At 49.7% G+C, this 15,211-nt stretch overlaps 1 protein-coding gene across 1 annotated transcript in view; it reads left to right on the top strand.

Annotated features, from left to right (window-relative positions):
• Nucleotides 1-15,211, top strand: part of LOC104672077 (myosin-16) — a 76,405-nt gene that overhangs the window by 17,730 nt on the left and 43,464 nt on the right. The window contains exons 9-18 of the mRNA XM_010375762.2: nucleotides 49-156; nucleotides 1,772-1,906; nucleotides 2,603-2,871; nucleotides 5,121-5,291; nucleotides 6,410-6,589; nucleotides 8,273-8,399; nucleotides 9,175-9,233; nucleotides 10,053-10,140; nucleotides 10,521-10,638; nucleotides 11,833-11,953. Coding sequence (XP_010374064.2) covers nucleotides 49-156; nucleotides 1,772-1,906; nucleotides 2,603-2,871; nucleotides 5,121-5,291; nucleotides 6,410-6,589; nucleotides 8,273-8,399; nucleotides 9,175-9,233; nucleotides 10,053-10,140; nucleotides 10,521-10,638; nucleotides 11,833-11,953 — 1,376 coding nt within the window. The remainder of the gene's footprint in view (nucleotides 1-48; nucleotides 157-1,771; nucleotides 1,907-2,602; nucleotides 2,872-5,120; nucleotides 5,292-6,409; nucleotides 6,590-8,272; nucleotides 8,400-9,174; nucleotides 9,234-10,052; nucleotides 10,141-10,520; nucleotides 10,639-11,832; nucleotides 11,954-15,211) is intronic.

Raw genomic sequence — 15,211 nt, 5'->3', positions numbered from 1 at the left:
AAAACCACATGTCCACCATTGGTTAACCTGCTTTGCTGCCCTTGGCAGAGAGTTTGCTGCTGGTCCCCAACCCTAAGGAATACCACTGGGTGAGCCAAGGCGTCACCATGGTGGACAACATGGACGACAAGGAGGAGCTGCAGATCACAGACGTGAGTGGGGAGAGCTGGAACAGGACGGGGAGAAAGCTTGGGACTCTGCGTGCATGGCCACTAGATCGGGGTGGCAGTGGGGACACGAGCCCACCTAGAGTTGCCAGACAGCTGCCCAGATCTTCCCTGGAGATTTCTGGGGTTGCAGTCAGCGTTTTATTCCAAGCCCATTTTAGCAAGCTGAGTTTCTCTTTGCAGAGTCGAACTAGAATTCCATGGGGATTTCAGGGGCCATCAACCTCATGCAAATTTTCCTCCTCCCCAGCCCAGCTAGAAGTGACTCTGTCATTCTCCCGTTCCCCACCGTACTCTCTGGCTCCTCTTACGACACTAAGCACCCATGACTCCTGTTAGGATTATTTGTGTACTAGGTTCTCTCTCCTCTTGGACAACAGAATCAATTCCTGATTTATCTTTGCCTTCCCCTCACCTAACACCTGGCATGAAGCCTTAACAATAATAATAGTGCCAGGCACGGTGGCTTACACCTTTAATCCCAGTGCTTTGGAAGGCTGAGGCAGGAGGATCGCTTGAGTCCAGGAGTTTGAGACCAGCCTAGGCAACACAGTAAGATCCTGTCTCTGCGAAAAAAAAAAAAAAAAAAAAAAAAAAAAAAAACATTTAAAAATTAGCTGGGTGTGGTGGCACACACCTGTTATGATAATCAGCTACTCAGGAGGCTAAAGTGGGAGGATCACTTGAGCCCAGGAGTTCTAGGCTGCAATAAGCCATGATCATGCCACCACACTCTAGCCTGGGCAACAAAGTAAGACTCTATCTCAAAAAATAAAATAAAATAACTGGCCGGGCATGGTGACTCACAGCTGTAATCCCAGCACTTTGGGAGGCCAAGATAGGGGGATCACTTGAGGTCAGGAGTTCAAGACCAGCCTGACCAACATGGTGAAACCCCATCTGTACTAAAAGTTCAAAAAATTAGCCAGGCGTGGTGGCGCACGCCTATAATCTCAGCCACTCGGGAGGCTGAGGAAGGAGAATCACTTGAACCCAGGAGGTGGAAGTTGCAGGGAGCAGAGATTGTGCCACTGCACTCCAGCCTGGGCGACAGAGGGAAGACTCCATCTATAAATAAATAAATAAAATTAGCCAGGTGTGGTGGCACGCGCCTGTTATCCCAGGTACTCGGGAGGCTAAAGTGGGAGGATCACTTGAGCCCAGGAGTTCTAGGCTGCAGTGAGCCATGATTGTGCCACTGTACTCTACTCTGGGCAAAAAGGTAAGACCCAAGCTCAAAAAATAAAATAAAATAACAATAATAATACCTCCTTTTCTTGAACACTTACTATGTGCCAAGCACTGGACTAAACGTTGTCACATCATTCTGATCTATCCTTATCATCACCATCTTGCAGATGATAAAACAGAAGCCAGAGAGGTTATTGTAAATAAATAAAATGACTATATTGCAGAACATCTGATCTGGGCCCCTTGGAGGAAAACAGAACTCTCCCTGTTCAGGGGATGTCCAATTCCAGCATCCATGCCCTGCCACAGTGGCCCTTTGGCGTGGCCCCACCGTGGCAGTCCTATGGCCTCCACTATGTAGAATGAGAGGCCAGGGGTCATGTGACGTCATCTCTCTGTTGCTTTGCAGGAAGCCTTTGATGTGCTGGGCTTCAGCGCCGAGGAGAAGATGGCCGTGTATAAGCTGACGGGAGGTATCATGCACTTTGGGAACATGAAGTTCAAGCAGAAGCCCAGAGAGGAGCAAGCTGAAGTGGATACCACTGAGGGTGGGTGCTGGGGCTGGGGCTGCTCAGGGACAAGGTGGCCAGTGTGGGGAGTTCCCTGCTTTCCAGGGCTTTGTGACCATTTCAGGGATATGCCAGCTCTATGTGGCTGCAAACCATGCATGTTCAGACATTGATATTTTCAGAAAGGCACAATTGAGAGTCAAGACATGATTTTGGTTTTGTGCTGTCGTTGTTGTTTTAATTTGTATTTATTTTTTGAGACAGGGTCTCGGTTTGTTGCCTAGGTGGGAGTGCAGTGGTGCAGTCATGCAATTGTGGCTCACTGCAGTCTCAACCTTTTAGGCTCAAATGATCCTCCTGCCTCAACCTCCTCAGTAGCTGGGACTACAGGTGCACGCCACCACACCTGGCTGCTGGCTGATTTTTTTTTTTTTTTTTTTAGAAACGGGGTCTTGCTATGTTGCCCAGGCTGGTCTCAAACTCCTGGCCTCAAGTGATCCTCCTACCTTAACCACCCAAAGTGCTGGAATCACAGGCCTAAGCCACCTTGCCCAGCTGCCACCTGACCTTGAGCAAGTGTAGAAACTACCACGTCTTTGTTTTCTCATTAGCAAAATGGGATCTCCTCCACCCTGCCTTTCACCCCATCCCTGAGCCACAACAGATGTTGCCGGGTTTCTCCAGGACATGGCAACATCTTCCTTGCACTCACCTGATTTTTCCATCTCTACTCAGTGGCTGACAAAGTCGCCCATCTCATGGGTCTCAACTCCGGTGAACTGCAGAAAGGTATCACCAGGCCCCGGGTCAAAGTCGGCAATGAGTTTGTGCAAAAAGGTCAGAACATGGAACAGTGCCAAAACTCCATCGGGGCTCTGGGCAAGGCTGTCTACGACAAGATGTTCAAGTGGCTGGTGGCCAGGATTAACAAGACCTTGGACACCAAGATGCAGAGGCAGTTCTTCATTGGAGTGCTGGACATCGCTGGCTTTGAGATCTTTGAGGTGGGCCTGGCCTTGCATTTGGTTTTTGCTTTGGGGTGGCTGTCCTCCTTATATAAGCTACTTTTTTGCTTATATCAGTTATAAAGTTCTCTTGTTTCTCACCTTGGACCTGGGGCAGACCAATCTCGGTTTGCCACTGGATCTCTGACTTTTGGACTCCAGAAATTTCCAGCTTCATTTGTATGGTGCCAAGTCATAAAGAATGGTGTGAACTTTAAGGATGGGATGAGTGGTGTGCTGAAGCCAGCCTGTACTGGCTAACAAGACTGTGTTATTTTCAGGAATTTTGTGAGCCAGTTGACGTCATGTTGCTAGCTTGAAATTAGCCATGGCTTGAATATTTACACCATGGAAATTGGCAAACACTATAAATCAGGGGTTTGGTTTTTAAGAAGAGCTGATTTATCAGCTCACCACTTTAAAAAAAAAAAAAAAAAAAAAAAAAGCTTGTAAACCCCCTTTATTAGTCCATTTTCTTTTCTTTTCTTTTCTTTTTTTTTTTTTTGAGACAGAGTCTGGCTCTGTCGCCCAGGCTGGAGTGCAGTGGCCAGATCTCAGCTCACTACAAGCTCCGCCTCCCGGGTTCATGCCATTCTCCTGGCTCAGCCTCCCGAGTAGCTGGGACTACAGGCGCCCGCCACCTCGCCCGGCTAGTTTTTTGTATTTTTTTTTTTTTTAGTAGAGATGGGGTTTCACCGTGTTAGCCAGGATGGTCTCGATCTCCTGACCTCGTGATCCGCCCATCTCGGCCTCCCAAAGTGCTGGGATTACAGGCTTGAGCCACCGCGGCCGGCTATTAGTCCATTTTCAAACTGCTATAAAGAACTACCTGAGACTGGGTAATTTATAAAGAAAAGAGGCTGAATTGACTCACAGTTCTGCATGGCTGTGGAGGCCTCAGGAAACTTACAATCATGGTGAAAGGCAAAGCGGAAGCAGACACATCTTACATGGTGGCAGGAGAGAGAGAGCAAGGCAGGAAGTACCAAATACTTTTAAACTATCAGATCTCATGAGAACTCCCTTGCTATCATGAGAACAGCATGAGGGAAATCTGACCCTATGATCCAATGTGGGGATTACAATTCGAGATGAGATTTGGGTGGGGACATAGAGCCAAACCATATCACCCCTTAAACTCCTTCATCTTACAGATGAGGAGGAGAAAAACTACAGAGAAAAAGACAAACTGCCCTCAGGCATACAGGGTTCAGATCCATAGAGCATTTCGAGTGATTTCCATCCCTGGAAAGAAAATGGTTCTTTCTTCAATGATTTCTATTCAGGCTGGGGCCGCATGCAGAGGCTCACGTCTGTAATCCCAGCACTTTGGGAGGCAGAAGTGGGAGGATCACTTGAGCCCAGGAGTTTGAGACCAGCCTGGGCAACAGGGTGAGACCTCATCTCTTTTTTTATTTTTATTTGTGTTTTTTGTTTTGTTTTGTTTTGTTTTTGAGACAGAGCTTCACACTTTTTTTTTTTTTTTTTTTTTTTTTTGAGACGGAGTCTCGCTGTCACCCAGGCTGGAGTACAGTGGCCGGATCTTAGCTCACTGCAAGCTCCGCCTCCTGGGTTCACGCCATTCTCCTGCCTCAGCCTCCCGAGTAGCTGGGACTACAGGCGCCAGCCACCACACTCGGCTAGTTTTTGTATTTTTTAGTAGAGACAGAGTTTCACCGTGTTAGCCAGGATGGTCTCGATCTCCTGACCTCGTGATCCGCCCGTCTCGGCCTCCCAAAGTGCTGGGATTACAGGCTTGAGCCACCGCGCCCGACCCAGAGCTTCACACTTTTTGCCCAGGCTAGAGTACAATGGAGCCATCTCAGTCCACTGCAACCTCCGCCTCCTGGGTGCAAGTGATTCTCCTGCCTCAGCCTTCTGAGTAGCTAGGATTAAAGGCGTGTGCAACCATGCTCAGCTAATTTTGTATTTTTAGTAGAGACAGGGTTTTACCATCTACCTGTCTACCATCCAGGGCTAAAGTCTGGTTGCCTGGATTTGGGGTCTGAACATCATACTGTGTGGCCGGAGGCATGCGTTAAACCACTTTGTGCCTCTGTAGAGGAGGGAACAGAGAGCTGCTTCTCATAGGGTGCTGAATGGCCATTGTTAGGCACTTAGGGCAGTGCCTGACACTAGTGGGCCCTCTGCAAAGTTTTGTGTTGCTTGTGGTCGCTTCATTCAATCCTAGTAGAGGCTCTCTCTGTGCCTGTGCTGACACCCCTCTTTCTGCCCTCCTGCCACCACAGTTCAACAGCTTTGAGCAGCTGTGCATCAACTTCACCAACGAGAAGCTGCAGCAGTTCTTCAACCACCACATGTTCGTGCTGGAGCAGGAGGAGTACAAGAGGGAAGGCATCGAGTGGGTCTTCATAGACTTTGGCCTCGACCTGCAGGCCTGCATCGACCTCCTGGAAAAGGTGACTTGCTTCTCAAAGGAGGGGCTTGGAGAGAGGCCAGGGCCAAGGGATGTCACTGGCGCATGCAGGGAGGTGGCACTTGGCTTCAGGGAAGTCAGTGACACCACTGATGACCTTCCTTGGTATGACCTCTAGCTCCCCATCTGCAAAATGGGTACTGAAGTGACTGCAATGACTACTGTTCATTGGGCTATTGTATGCCACCATTCATTGGATCATCACAACCTACTGTATGTGGGGGAGGGGATACTTTCATTACACCCATTTCACAGACGGGAACATTGAGGCACAGAGAAGAGAACTCGCTTGTCCAAGGTCCCACAACCTGTGAGTGGCAGAGTCAGGCTCTGACCCAGGCAATACAATAGTTTCGCCTATAACCACATCCATATGGAAGGTCTCAGCAAATAGTCCCCTTCAAGAATGTGTGTTGTGGCCAGGCATGGCGGCTCATGCCTGTAATCCCAGCACTTTGGGAGGCCAAGGCAGGTGGATCACCTGAGGTCAGGAGTTTTGAGACCAGCCTGGCCAATATGGTAAAACCTCATCTCTAATACAAAAATTAGCTGGGTGTGGTGGCAGGCACCTGTAATCCCAGCTACTTGGGAGGCTGAAGCAGGAGAATCACTTGAACCTGGAGGCGGAGGTTGCAGTGAGCCAAGCTCATGCCACTGCACTCCAGCCTGGGCAACAGAGCGAGACTCTGTCTCAAAACAAATAAATTAAATAAAAATACAAATCAAAAAGCACAGGTGGCATTGACTTCCCCATTTTTCAGAAGGCCAAGCTTGCCAGGGGCCACTGTTTAGTGGGATTCGCATTTGGGAAGCTATCTGGTCCCTTCAGATCTCAGTCTTCCCTTCTGTTGGACTCGATGAATTCAGCCTCTTTCCAGTCTTAATGGCCATGGTGTTTGATGACAAGGCTACAGAGCACCAGGCACTGTTCCCAGATGTCACCAGGCACTGTTCCCAGATGTCACTGCACAGAGTCCTGCTTCCTGGATGGCCACATGGGTATCTGATGCATCTCTACACTGGCCCTGGGCTCAGTGTCACTTTGGCCTCTTTTGGGACCTGCAACCTCCTCTAACATCACTCTGTTCCCTTCCCTCCCAGCCCATGGGCATCTTCTCCATCTTGGAGGAACAGTGTGTCTTCCCCAAAGCCACCGACGCCACGTTCAAGGCAGCCCTGTATGACAATCACCTGGGCAAGTCCAGCAACTTCCTGAAGCCCAAGGGGGGCAAGGGCAAGGGGCCCGAGGCCCACTTTGAGCTCGTTCACTACGCAGGCACCGTGAGTACTGGCCTCAGGGTCCCTCTGTGTTTTGGGTCCCAGCTGGCTGCCACAACTGTAGGTACATGCTGACATACCTCTCCAGAGACGTCCTGCTTCCACTAGCACAACCATGGTATAACAGGGTAATCAGCCAATTGAAATGAGCGCCGCTCACACCTCCTCATCACTTCTCTAAAGGAGATATCCATTGGGGAGCAGCTATCAGACCTGTCCAGGCCACACCCTGCCCAGGCCCACAGACTTGTCTGGGCCCTTAGTTTGAAGTTCAGTCTTGGCCAGAAATGATAACACTTGCAAAAAGAACAAAAAAGAATAAACAACAAAAAATTCCACAAGCCCGTTAATTACTCCCAACTGATAACTTGGCTCTCTGACAGCTTGTAGCCACCAAACCAACAAGGTGACATTTATAGAGTGGTTTTTTCACTCGTGACAAACTTAGTCCTGGGGAAGTGGGGAAATTAAGTGCAGCCAGGACTCAGGTTGCATTTGCATAATTAATAGGGGAGGTGACATTGTCCTACCAGCTTATGAGAATGCATTTGGTTTCCTTGGGATTTTATTATCGCTGTAAGTGCCAATGTTCCTGTTACCCACAGAGGTTGCTAAGCCTCCATGGGCTTGACTGCCACGAAACAGCAGCCTTAAAACAGAGCTGTCAGGAAAGTCATGATGGCATTGGGCATCAGGGCCAAGGTTTTATGATACCATCAACCATAACCGTAATGCCAGTTGCTTGTAAAATGGATTTGGCCGATACTTGGAGCAAACAGTAGGCTTGGGACCAAATTGCAGCTCTCCATCCCCTCTTCCCACACTGAACTGAGAAGAGTTCCTTATTTATAGCAATGGAACATTCAAAGTCAAGTGGGACCTGTGCATTTCCAAGAAGGCCCTAAAATAAGGCACAGAGATGACAAATGACTTTGTGCTGCACAGGAGATGGCAAGCCCAGAAGTTCTGGCATCTCCTCTACTTACCTCACTTCTCTGTGCCCAATGGAAGGACCTGAAAGACACCTTCCTCCTTACCCTTGCAATGGGGACCATGTGGCAAGATGGGAAGCAGAAATTAGTGGATGTCCAATTACCTGGATATATGCAGTGCCCAGTGCTGGATGGATGGAGCCCCCTTTCCACCAGCCAATGACCCTACAGTGGTGTAAGAGAGTGTGCGTGCTCCCCTAGCAAGAAGAGACCCTACAGTGTTTCAAGACGGGCTGCATGCTTCCCAGCGAAGAGATTTCTTCATGTAGCTCACGATTCTACAGCCACAGTCAGTCACTGACAGCAAACCACTGTGCAGAAAAAGACCCAAGGGTCAGGGAGGGCCAGTGTGGCTGGCAGAGTAAGCTGTGCAAGAGAAGGTCACACAGTCCAGGAGAGAGTAGCAGGGGAGTCTGGGTTTATGTGCAAAGCTCAGAGTTGGGGTATCCTAGATGGGCAAACTGCAAACGCCCAAGAAGGCAGATGATGGAGCCTCCAACTCAGATGGGGCTTCAGGGGCATCCCAGGACACAAGGCAAGTTATCAGGACAAGAACTGGAGCCCCAGGACATGGGAGTGAAATTTGGTCCTGGGAGCTGAGAACGGGAGAGAGCTGTAGGAGGGGCTCTAGCTGTGGCACCTGAAAGGGGGAGGCTGGACCTCAAAGTTACGCACTGGTGTTTGCCCTCACCAGGTGGGATATAACATCACAGGCTGGCTGGAGAAGAACAAAGACCCCCTGAATGAAACAGTGGTGGGCTTGTTCCAGAAATCGAGTGTGGCAATCCTGGCTCTTCTCTTCAAAGAAGAGGAGGCTGCAGGTAGGGCTGACCCCTTGTTGTGTCCAGTCTCCCTGTACTGATGCCATTTTGTGGCCAAAATGGAAAGAAGGAACCAAAACTCTTTGATTCAACTCTTGTGAAATGAGAGAGAGTGTGAACCAATGAATGAATGAATGAAAAGTGGCTGAGATAGGCCATGGATGGTACGCAAAAGAGGCATGTAGAGGCAACCTGGGAGCTTCCAATGACTGACCTGATTGCTGGGCACATCTCACCTCTAGGTGGATGGATACTGCTTTGGAAAAGTTGACACCCAGATGTTCTGTGTTTCTTTCCTGTTTCCCTGTCTCTTGTCAGAAGCAAATGCCAAGCTCAGCCCTGCCTCTCATCCAATAGAGGTCATGGAGCTCATAGAGGAATGCCCTGGTGGATGCTGCCCCATAGGGTTGCCAATTAGTGGGGCCAGAAACACCAGTCTCCCTGGTCTCACCACCAAAGTGCACCTTCTCCGGGGGTCTGTGGGTGCTTCCTCCTCCCCAGGCAATGGGAGCTGTTTGTCACCTTGCACCAGAAATCACAAAAGGCTGCACCCTCCCAAGGAGCACAGCAGCTCTTTTGACAATTACGCTGTAGCCAGCCCGTTTGACCACTCCCTGGTAAATCTCATTTTCCTCATGTAAGAGTCCCCCTTATCCAGCCCCAAGACAAGCCTTTTTGAATCCAAAGAATGGGTGTGCTTTGGTGCAGTGTGCTTAATGAGGCTGCCTTTCTCCATACTGGGTACTGACGTGAAACGTGCTTCTCCCTTCCTCAGCCGGAAGCAAGAAGCAGAAGAGAGGCTCCTCCTTCATGACAGTCTCCAACTTCTACAGGGTAAGCAGGGGTGCCCCCAACCCTCCCTTTCAATCTTGGGTGGTCTGGCTGCTGCTGCATGACCCGGAGCAGCCTGATTTCATTTCTCTATGATCACCTCTTTACCTGGAGGGGTCTGTTTCCTTCTGAAGAGGCCACAGAATCAATGGACCATTGGGCAGAAGACAGCTTTACAGAAGCCCCAGTCCAACTATATCATTTTTGGATTTAAACCTGGAGAGTAAAGGGATTTGTGCAGTGTGATCACGCGAGATAGCAATGCCCAAGATCTTGTGTCCTAGAGATGGCTGGCAGGTCTTGGGCTGGCTACAACATCCATGAAGTTTGGGCATTACCTTCCAAAGTGCAGTCTACAAGGAGATGTTGCACAAAGAAAGATGTCAACACTTTTCAAGACTCAGGCTGTCCCAAGGCAGAGTAGGCCACCTCATTGGAGATATCCAAGCAGAGGAGGAGGGAGCATCCATTAGGGAAGTTAACAGTGGACAGGGCTTTGCCCACATAGACCCTACAGTTCCTCCTGGTACTGAGATTCTACAATGAACCAGCTCTGAATCTGGAGGGGCCCCACTTCTTGCAAACCACGGCCCCTTGAGCAAGTCATTAGACCTTGAGAGCAGTGCTGCCCAATGGCACTTTCTGCAATGATGAACCGTTCTCTTCTGCACTGCCCAATATGGTAGCCACTAACCACATGTAGCTGAGTTTTAATTCAGTTTTAAGTGAATAAATTCTAAATAAAATACCTCTCCTGGGTGCAAATGTCCTGCAACATCAATGCAAAGTTTCACTCACTCATTCTCTATCCTCCAACCCCAGGAGCAGCTGAACAAGCTGATGACCACCCTCCATAGCACCGCACCCCATTTTGTCCGCTGTATTGTCCCCAATGAGTTTAAGCAATCGGGTATGTTGTGGGGTCACGGCTCCCTGTTGGAAGTCCTGAGGTTCTATGAAGTTAGTTTTCATTCCAAATTAAGTCCACCTTTCATCACCAAGGCTGATGGGGGCAAAACAAGGCTCGGAGAGAAATCTTAACAATGGGTCATCCAAGAATCATATTCTAGCTGCTTTATAAAGCAGAATAGTGCCCAACCAGCTGGAAATCAAACTCAGGGGAGCTTTTGGGCATTGGTCAAATGGTGGGAGACGGGGCCTCCAGGACAGTGACAGGAGAAGCCTGGGGATGATGGCACAGATGCTCATTTCAGCTTTCTTGAATGGCCAGGACTGGCCTGTCCCACCCCAGAGGAGGGATTCTCCATCTTGCACCCTCCCCCTTGGCAGGTGTGGTGGATGCCCACCTGATCATGCACCAGCTAGCTTGCAATGGTGTCCTGGAAGGCATCCGTATCTGCAGGAAGGGCTTCCCAAACAGGCTGCAGTACCCGGAGTTCAAACAGAGGTGAGTGATGTCTCCCTCGGTGCAAGGCTTAGACGCCCAGAAGTTGACCAATTGATAAGTCACATCCCACTGCAGCAGACACAATGGTGCTCTGTCAATACCACCTCACTGTCAGTCACTACCTTAGTACACACTGGCCCAAATTTCAGATGAGATTGGGTATGTTCAGGGAGGTATGGCCATAGATGCTGGCCCAAATTTCAACTGCCAACCCTTGCATTTCTTGGCTGCTGGATGCTTTTTTACCCATCCTTGGCAAGCTGTCCTGGGAATTAACGCCTCCCTAGAAGGAGCCCTCAATCAGTGACTGAGGAGAGCTGGTGTATAAATACCTCAGCTCCCTCATCCTTCAGGTGGCTAAGTCTGAGACATTTTCCACACATGTGCTCAGATAGCAGTGTGTTGGTAAATGTTTAACAAGGGCTCCCTGGTCTGAAAAAAGAAGCGCTGATTGCTAGTGTCTGCCCATTTCCATGGTGTAAATACTCACACTGTGGCTCCCAGTGATCCCAAGCAGCATTAAGCTTTGGTTGCTTGTTGTGCTAACTGCCTCCATAACGTGCCTTTTATTGGCTTTCTGCCCATTCCCCACTCTGCCACTTTCCAGGTAAACTACTTGCACTTGAATTCTTACCTCAGGGCTTCTGGAGGAACACTGGGTAACTAATACCTCCACCTTAGAAATGATCTTCTTCTACCTCCTGTAACTTCCTAGAACATAAGACCACAGATTGATGGATCAGGAAAGGTCACTAGAGGTCACCTTATCCAAGCCCCTCTGAAGTCCCCAAATGGGGACTTTTGCATCCAAGATCACAAAGGGGGCTGCTCACAGGTCAGGATAAAAAATAAATAAATAAAAAATAAATTTTAAAAAAAAGCTCTTTTCTGATATCTGAGTCAATGCCCTTTTCTCAACTTCAACCTCTATCAGGAAGGAATTTTGGTGTCTTCATTTCTAGAAACAGCTTCTCCCTATACCCCTAACCCACACCAATGTCCACTCCCAAGCTAGAGCCCTTATTCCAAAGCCTCCTATTGATCTCATCTCTCTGCCTCCCTGGGACATCTGTCAAACAAGTCTAGTCCCTGTCCAAAGTCCATCCCAAAGACCAGCAGATAACCGCATGAACATGTTTTATGTGCTGTCGGCTTGGGCACAGTGATGACTGTCAATCATCTCTGTCCTGCCAGGTACCAAGTGCTGAACCCCAACGTGATTCCCCAGGGGTTCGTGGACAACAAAAAGGCCTCGGAGCTGCTTCTTGCAGCCATTGACCTGGATGTGAACGAATACAAAATTGGACACACCAAGGTAGGGTCTGGTGGGCGGTCTCCCCCTACACACCCCCTCAGCCTTTTCCCAAGAAGGTGGGCTTTGGGGTATGCATTCCACCTGGTCACTGACCAATGGCCTGCTTTGGGCAAGTCTGCCAGTTGCTGAGAGTATCAGTTTCCTGAAAAATCAGGGTTGATCATGCAAGTCTCATAGAATTTGGGGAGATTAGAGGCAACATGCATAGAACCCAGTTCAGCTCAGAGGGGAAGTCAATCATGGTAGAATATTTCTTAGAACCCGACTGTTTTGTTTGAGACAGGGTCTTCCTGGAGTGCAATGGCACAATCATAGCTCACTACAACCTGGAACTCCCAGGCTCAAGTGATCCTCCTGCTTCAGCCTCCCAAGTAGCTGGGACTTAAGGCATACACCATCACACCCAGTTAATTTTTTTAATTATTTATAGAGATGGGGTCTCACTCTGTTGCCCAGGCTGGTCTCAAACTCCTGGGCTCAAGCAATCCTCCTGCCTCAGCCTCCCAAAGCGCTGGGATTACAGGCATAAGCCACTGCACCTGGCCTGAGCCCTGAGTTTCCAAGAATAAAAAGGGCCAATTAGAATCAAGGTCCCGGATCTGACCCATGGGGAAGTTTGCTTGGGCAGAACCTGGACAATGAAGCACTGTAAGCCCAGCTCTGAGCCGGCGGCTGAGTCGGGACTGACTCAGACAGAGCAGCCTCCTGCTCCTGACTCATGGGGCCTGAGTTGCCCTGGGTCTATCCCATTTCCTGGCCCCGCAGCATCCTGGTGGGGTTGTAAAGGCTGGCCAGGCCAGTGGTGCCAGACGTCCTTCCACAGCCGCCCCACCTGCCCCCCACCAACAGACTGCACCCCAACATGATCGCCCCGTGACACAGGAGGTTCACTGGCTTTGCAGTCAGGAGAGTTGGGCTCAAAGCCTACCTCTGTGCTGCCTGGAGCAGATCATTTCTCTCTCCAAGTTCTCAAGCATGACGCAGGCTTGGCATGAAAGCTTCCAGCATGCCTGTGCCTCTAACACATCTGGTCACTCAGCAAACACTTATGGTGTGCCTACTGTGTGCCAGGCACGGTTCCAGGCTCTAGGGACACACAGTGAAGAGAATTGAATGAGTCCCTCACTCCCTGGAGCTTGCTTTATAACACTGTGTGTGTGGAATTGTAACACTGCCCTAGAACCTGCCGGAACTGTTTGTTTTGGCCTCCTTCACAATTAAGATGTGCTGTAAATAGCTAGATTGACTTGCGGGGGATACTCGAGGTTTGAAGACAGGATCGTTGAATACTTGAGCTGGAAAGAATCTTAGAAACCAGCAGGCCCCTCCTTTCCCCACCCACCCTTGACAGATGGGGAACTTAAGAAAGCCTGGAGAGGGGGTGGAGATGGCATGCCCAACTTCACAGAACGAGGCGGGACACAGCTAGTCGGCATCAGGCCCACTGGCGCCGGTCATGTGGCCAGGGAAGCCGGAGCTGGTATCTCAGAATCTGGCACAGCTCAGAATCTGGCCCATTTGCCACCTGGCCAAACAGACAGCATCCTGCTGTTGTACAAGGGTTGCATTAGGCACGTCAGTTCCAGGGGAAGGCCCAGGGCTGCTGGGGACACTTTTGCTCCCTGAGGACTAGGCAGACCGGCAGCAGGAGCAGAACAAAGAACAGGATGGTTCTGACTGCAAATGGTGTTCCTATGTTTGGAGTTGGCTCAGGTGGGCCCCACCCCCAGCCACATGCTTGTTTCAAAGACCAAACCTCAACGCCAATTAATTTTGAAATATCAGGAAACGTTTTATGACATCAAGCCTGATTTCTCTACCTTGCGATGTCTAGCTCCTTAGGGGCCTTTTAGGGGGCAGAGAGCATTCTTCCTCATCTTTTGCCCACAGTGGCTCAGCTGGGTGCTGTCCTCCCTGGACCCGTGTGGCATCTTGGGCTCCTGCAGCTCAGAGGTCCAAGGGGCCCTGCAGGCGGCATTCTCCCCCAACAAGAGAGGAGGCCTAGGTCCTCCAAAAGGACAGTGACTTAACCACAGTCAGACACACAGCACATCCAAGGCAGGCTGAGGGCAGAATGCAGGTCTCCTGGCACCTTCTCTCCTTCTAAAAGTTTCTATCATGTCCTATTTGAAGCCTGTAAAAAGGTGTTACATTATGAAGCATAATAATAAAACCAGCACCCTGTGAACCCACTGAAAAGCCCAGAATGTCAACCTTACATGTCTTTCCTCCCCCACCCGCTTCCCACCCCCAGGAGTAACCCTGTCTTGAATTTTGACATGAACCGTTCTTTTTTTTTTTTTCTTAAGAGACATGCTCTTGCTCTGTCATCCAGGCTGAAGTGCAGTGACACGATCACAGCTCACTGCAGCTTCAAACTGCTGGGCTCAAGCGATTCTCCCACCTCAGCCTCCCAAGTAGCTGGGACTACAGGTGCACACCTCCACACCTGGCTAATTTTTGTATTTTTTATAGATTGGGTCTCACTATGTTGCCAAGGCTATTCTCCAACTCCTGGGCTCAAGCGATCCTCCCACCTCGGCCTCCCAAAGTGTTGGGATTACAGGCATAAGCCACACCACCTGGCTCATTTCCTTACCTTTCAAAAATAGCTTGAGCACATATGCCTGCAGGTCGTGCTTGGTTTTGAGCTTCTTGGAAGTATCATACTTGACACACCCTCTGTGACATTCCTCCATGATGTGATTTTATCGCTTTGCCATGTTTCTAAGCTTCATCCTCATTGGTAGGTGACATTGTCACTGCCACACGGTACTGCAGTGCTGCTGTGAACATCCTTGCTCATGGCCCTGTGCAGGAGTTTCTCTAGAACAAAGTTCTCAACCTTGGGTATACATTAGACTCATCTGGGGAGTTTGGTTTTGTTTTGTTTTGTTTTGAGACGGAGTCTCACTCTGTTTCCCAGGCTGGAGTGCAGTGGCACTGTCTTGGCTCACTGCAACCTCTGCCTCCCAGGTTCAAGTGATTCTCCTGCCTCAGCCTCCCGAGTAGCTGGGATTACAGGCACCTGCCAGCACGCCTGGCTAATTTTTTGTATTTTTAATAGAGATGGGGTTTCACCATGTTGGCCAGGCTGGTCTCAAACTCCTGATCTCATGATCCACCCTCCTTGGCCTCCCAAGGCACTGGGATGACAGGTGTGAGTCATCATGCCTGGCCTGGGGGGATTTTTAAAACATCAATAGGCGGGGCATGGTGGCTTATGCCTATAATTCCTGCCTTTTGGGAGGCTGAGGT

The sequence above is a fragment of the Rhinopithecus roxellana genome, chromosome 6, assembly GCF_007565055.1.
Source record: "Rhinopithecus roxellana isolate Shanxi Qingling chromosome 6, ASM756505v1, whole genome shotgun sequence".
NCBI classification, from domain to species: domain Eukaryota; kingdom Metazoa; phylum Chordata; class Mammalia; order Primates; family Cercopithecidae; genus Rhinopithecus; species Rhinopithecus roxellana.
Note: the sequence above shows the minus strand (reverse complement) of the source record. Positions and strands in the feature narration are given on the sequence as shown.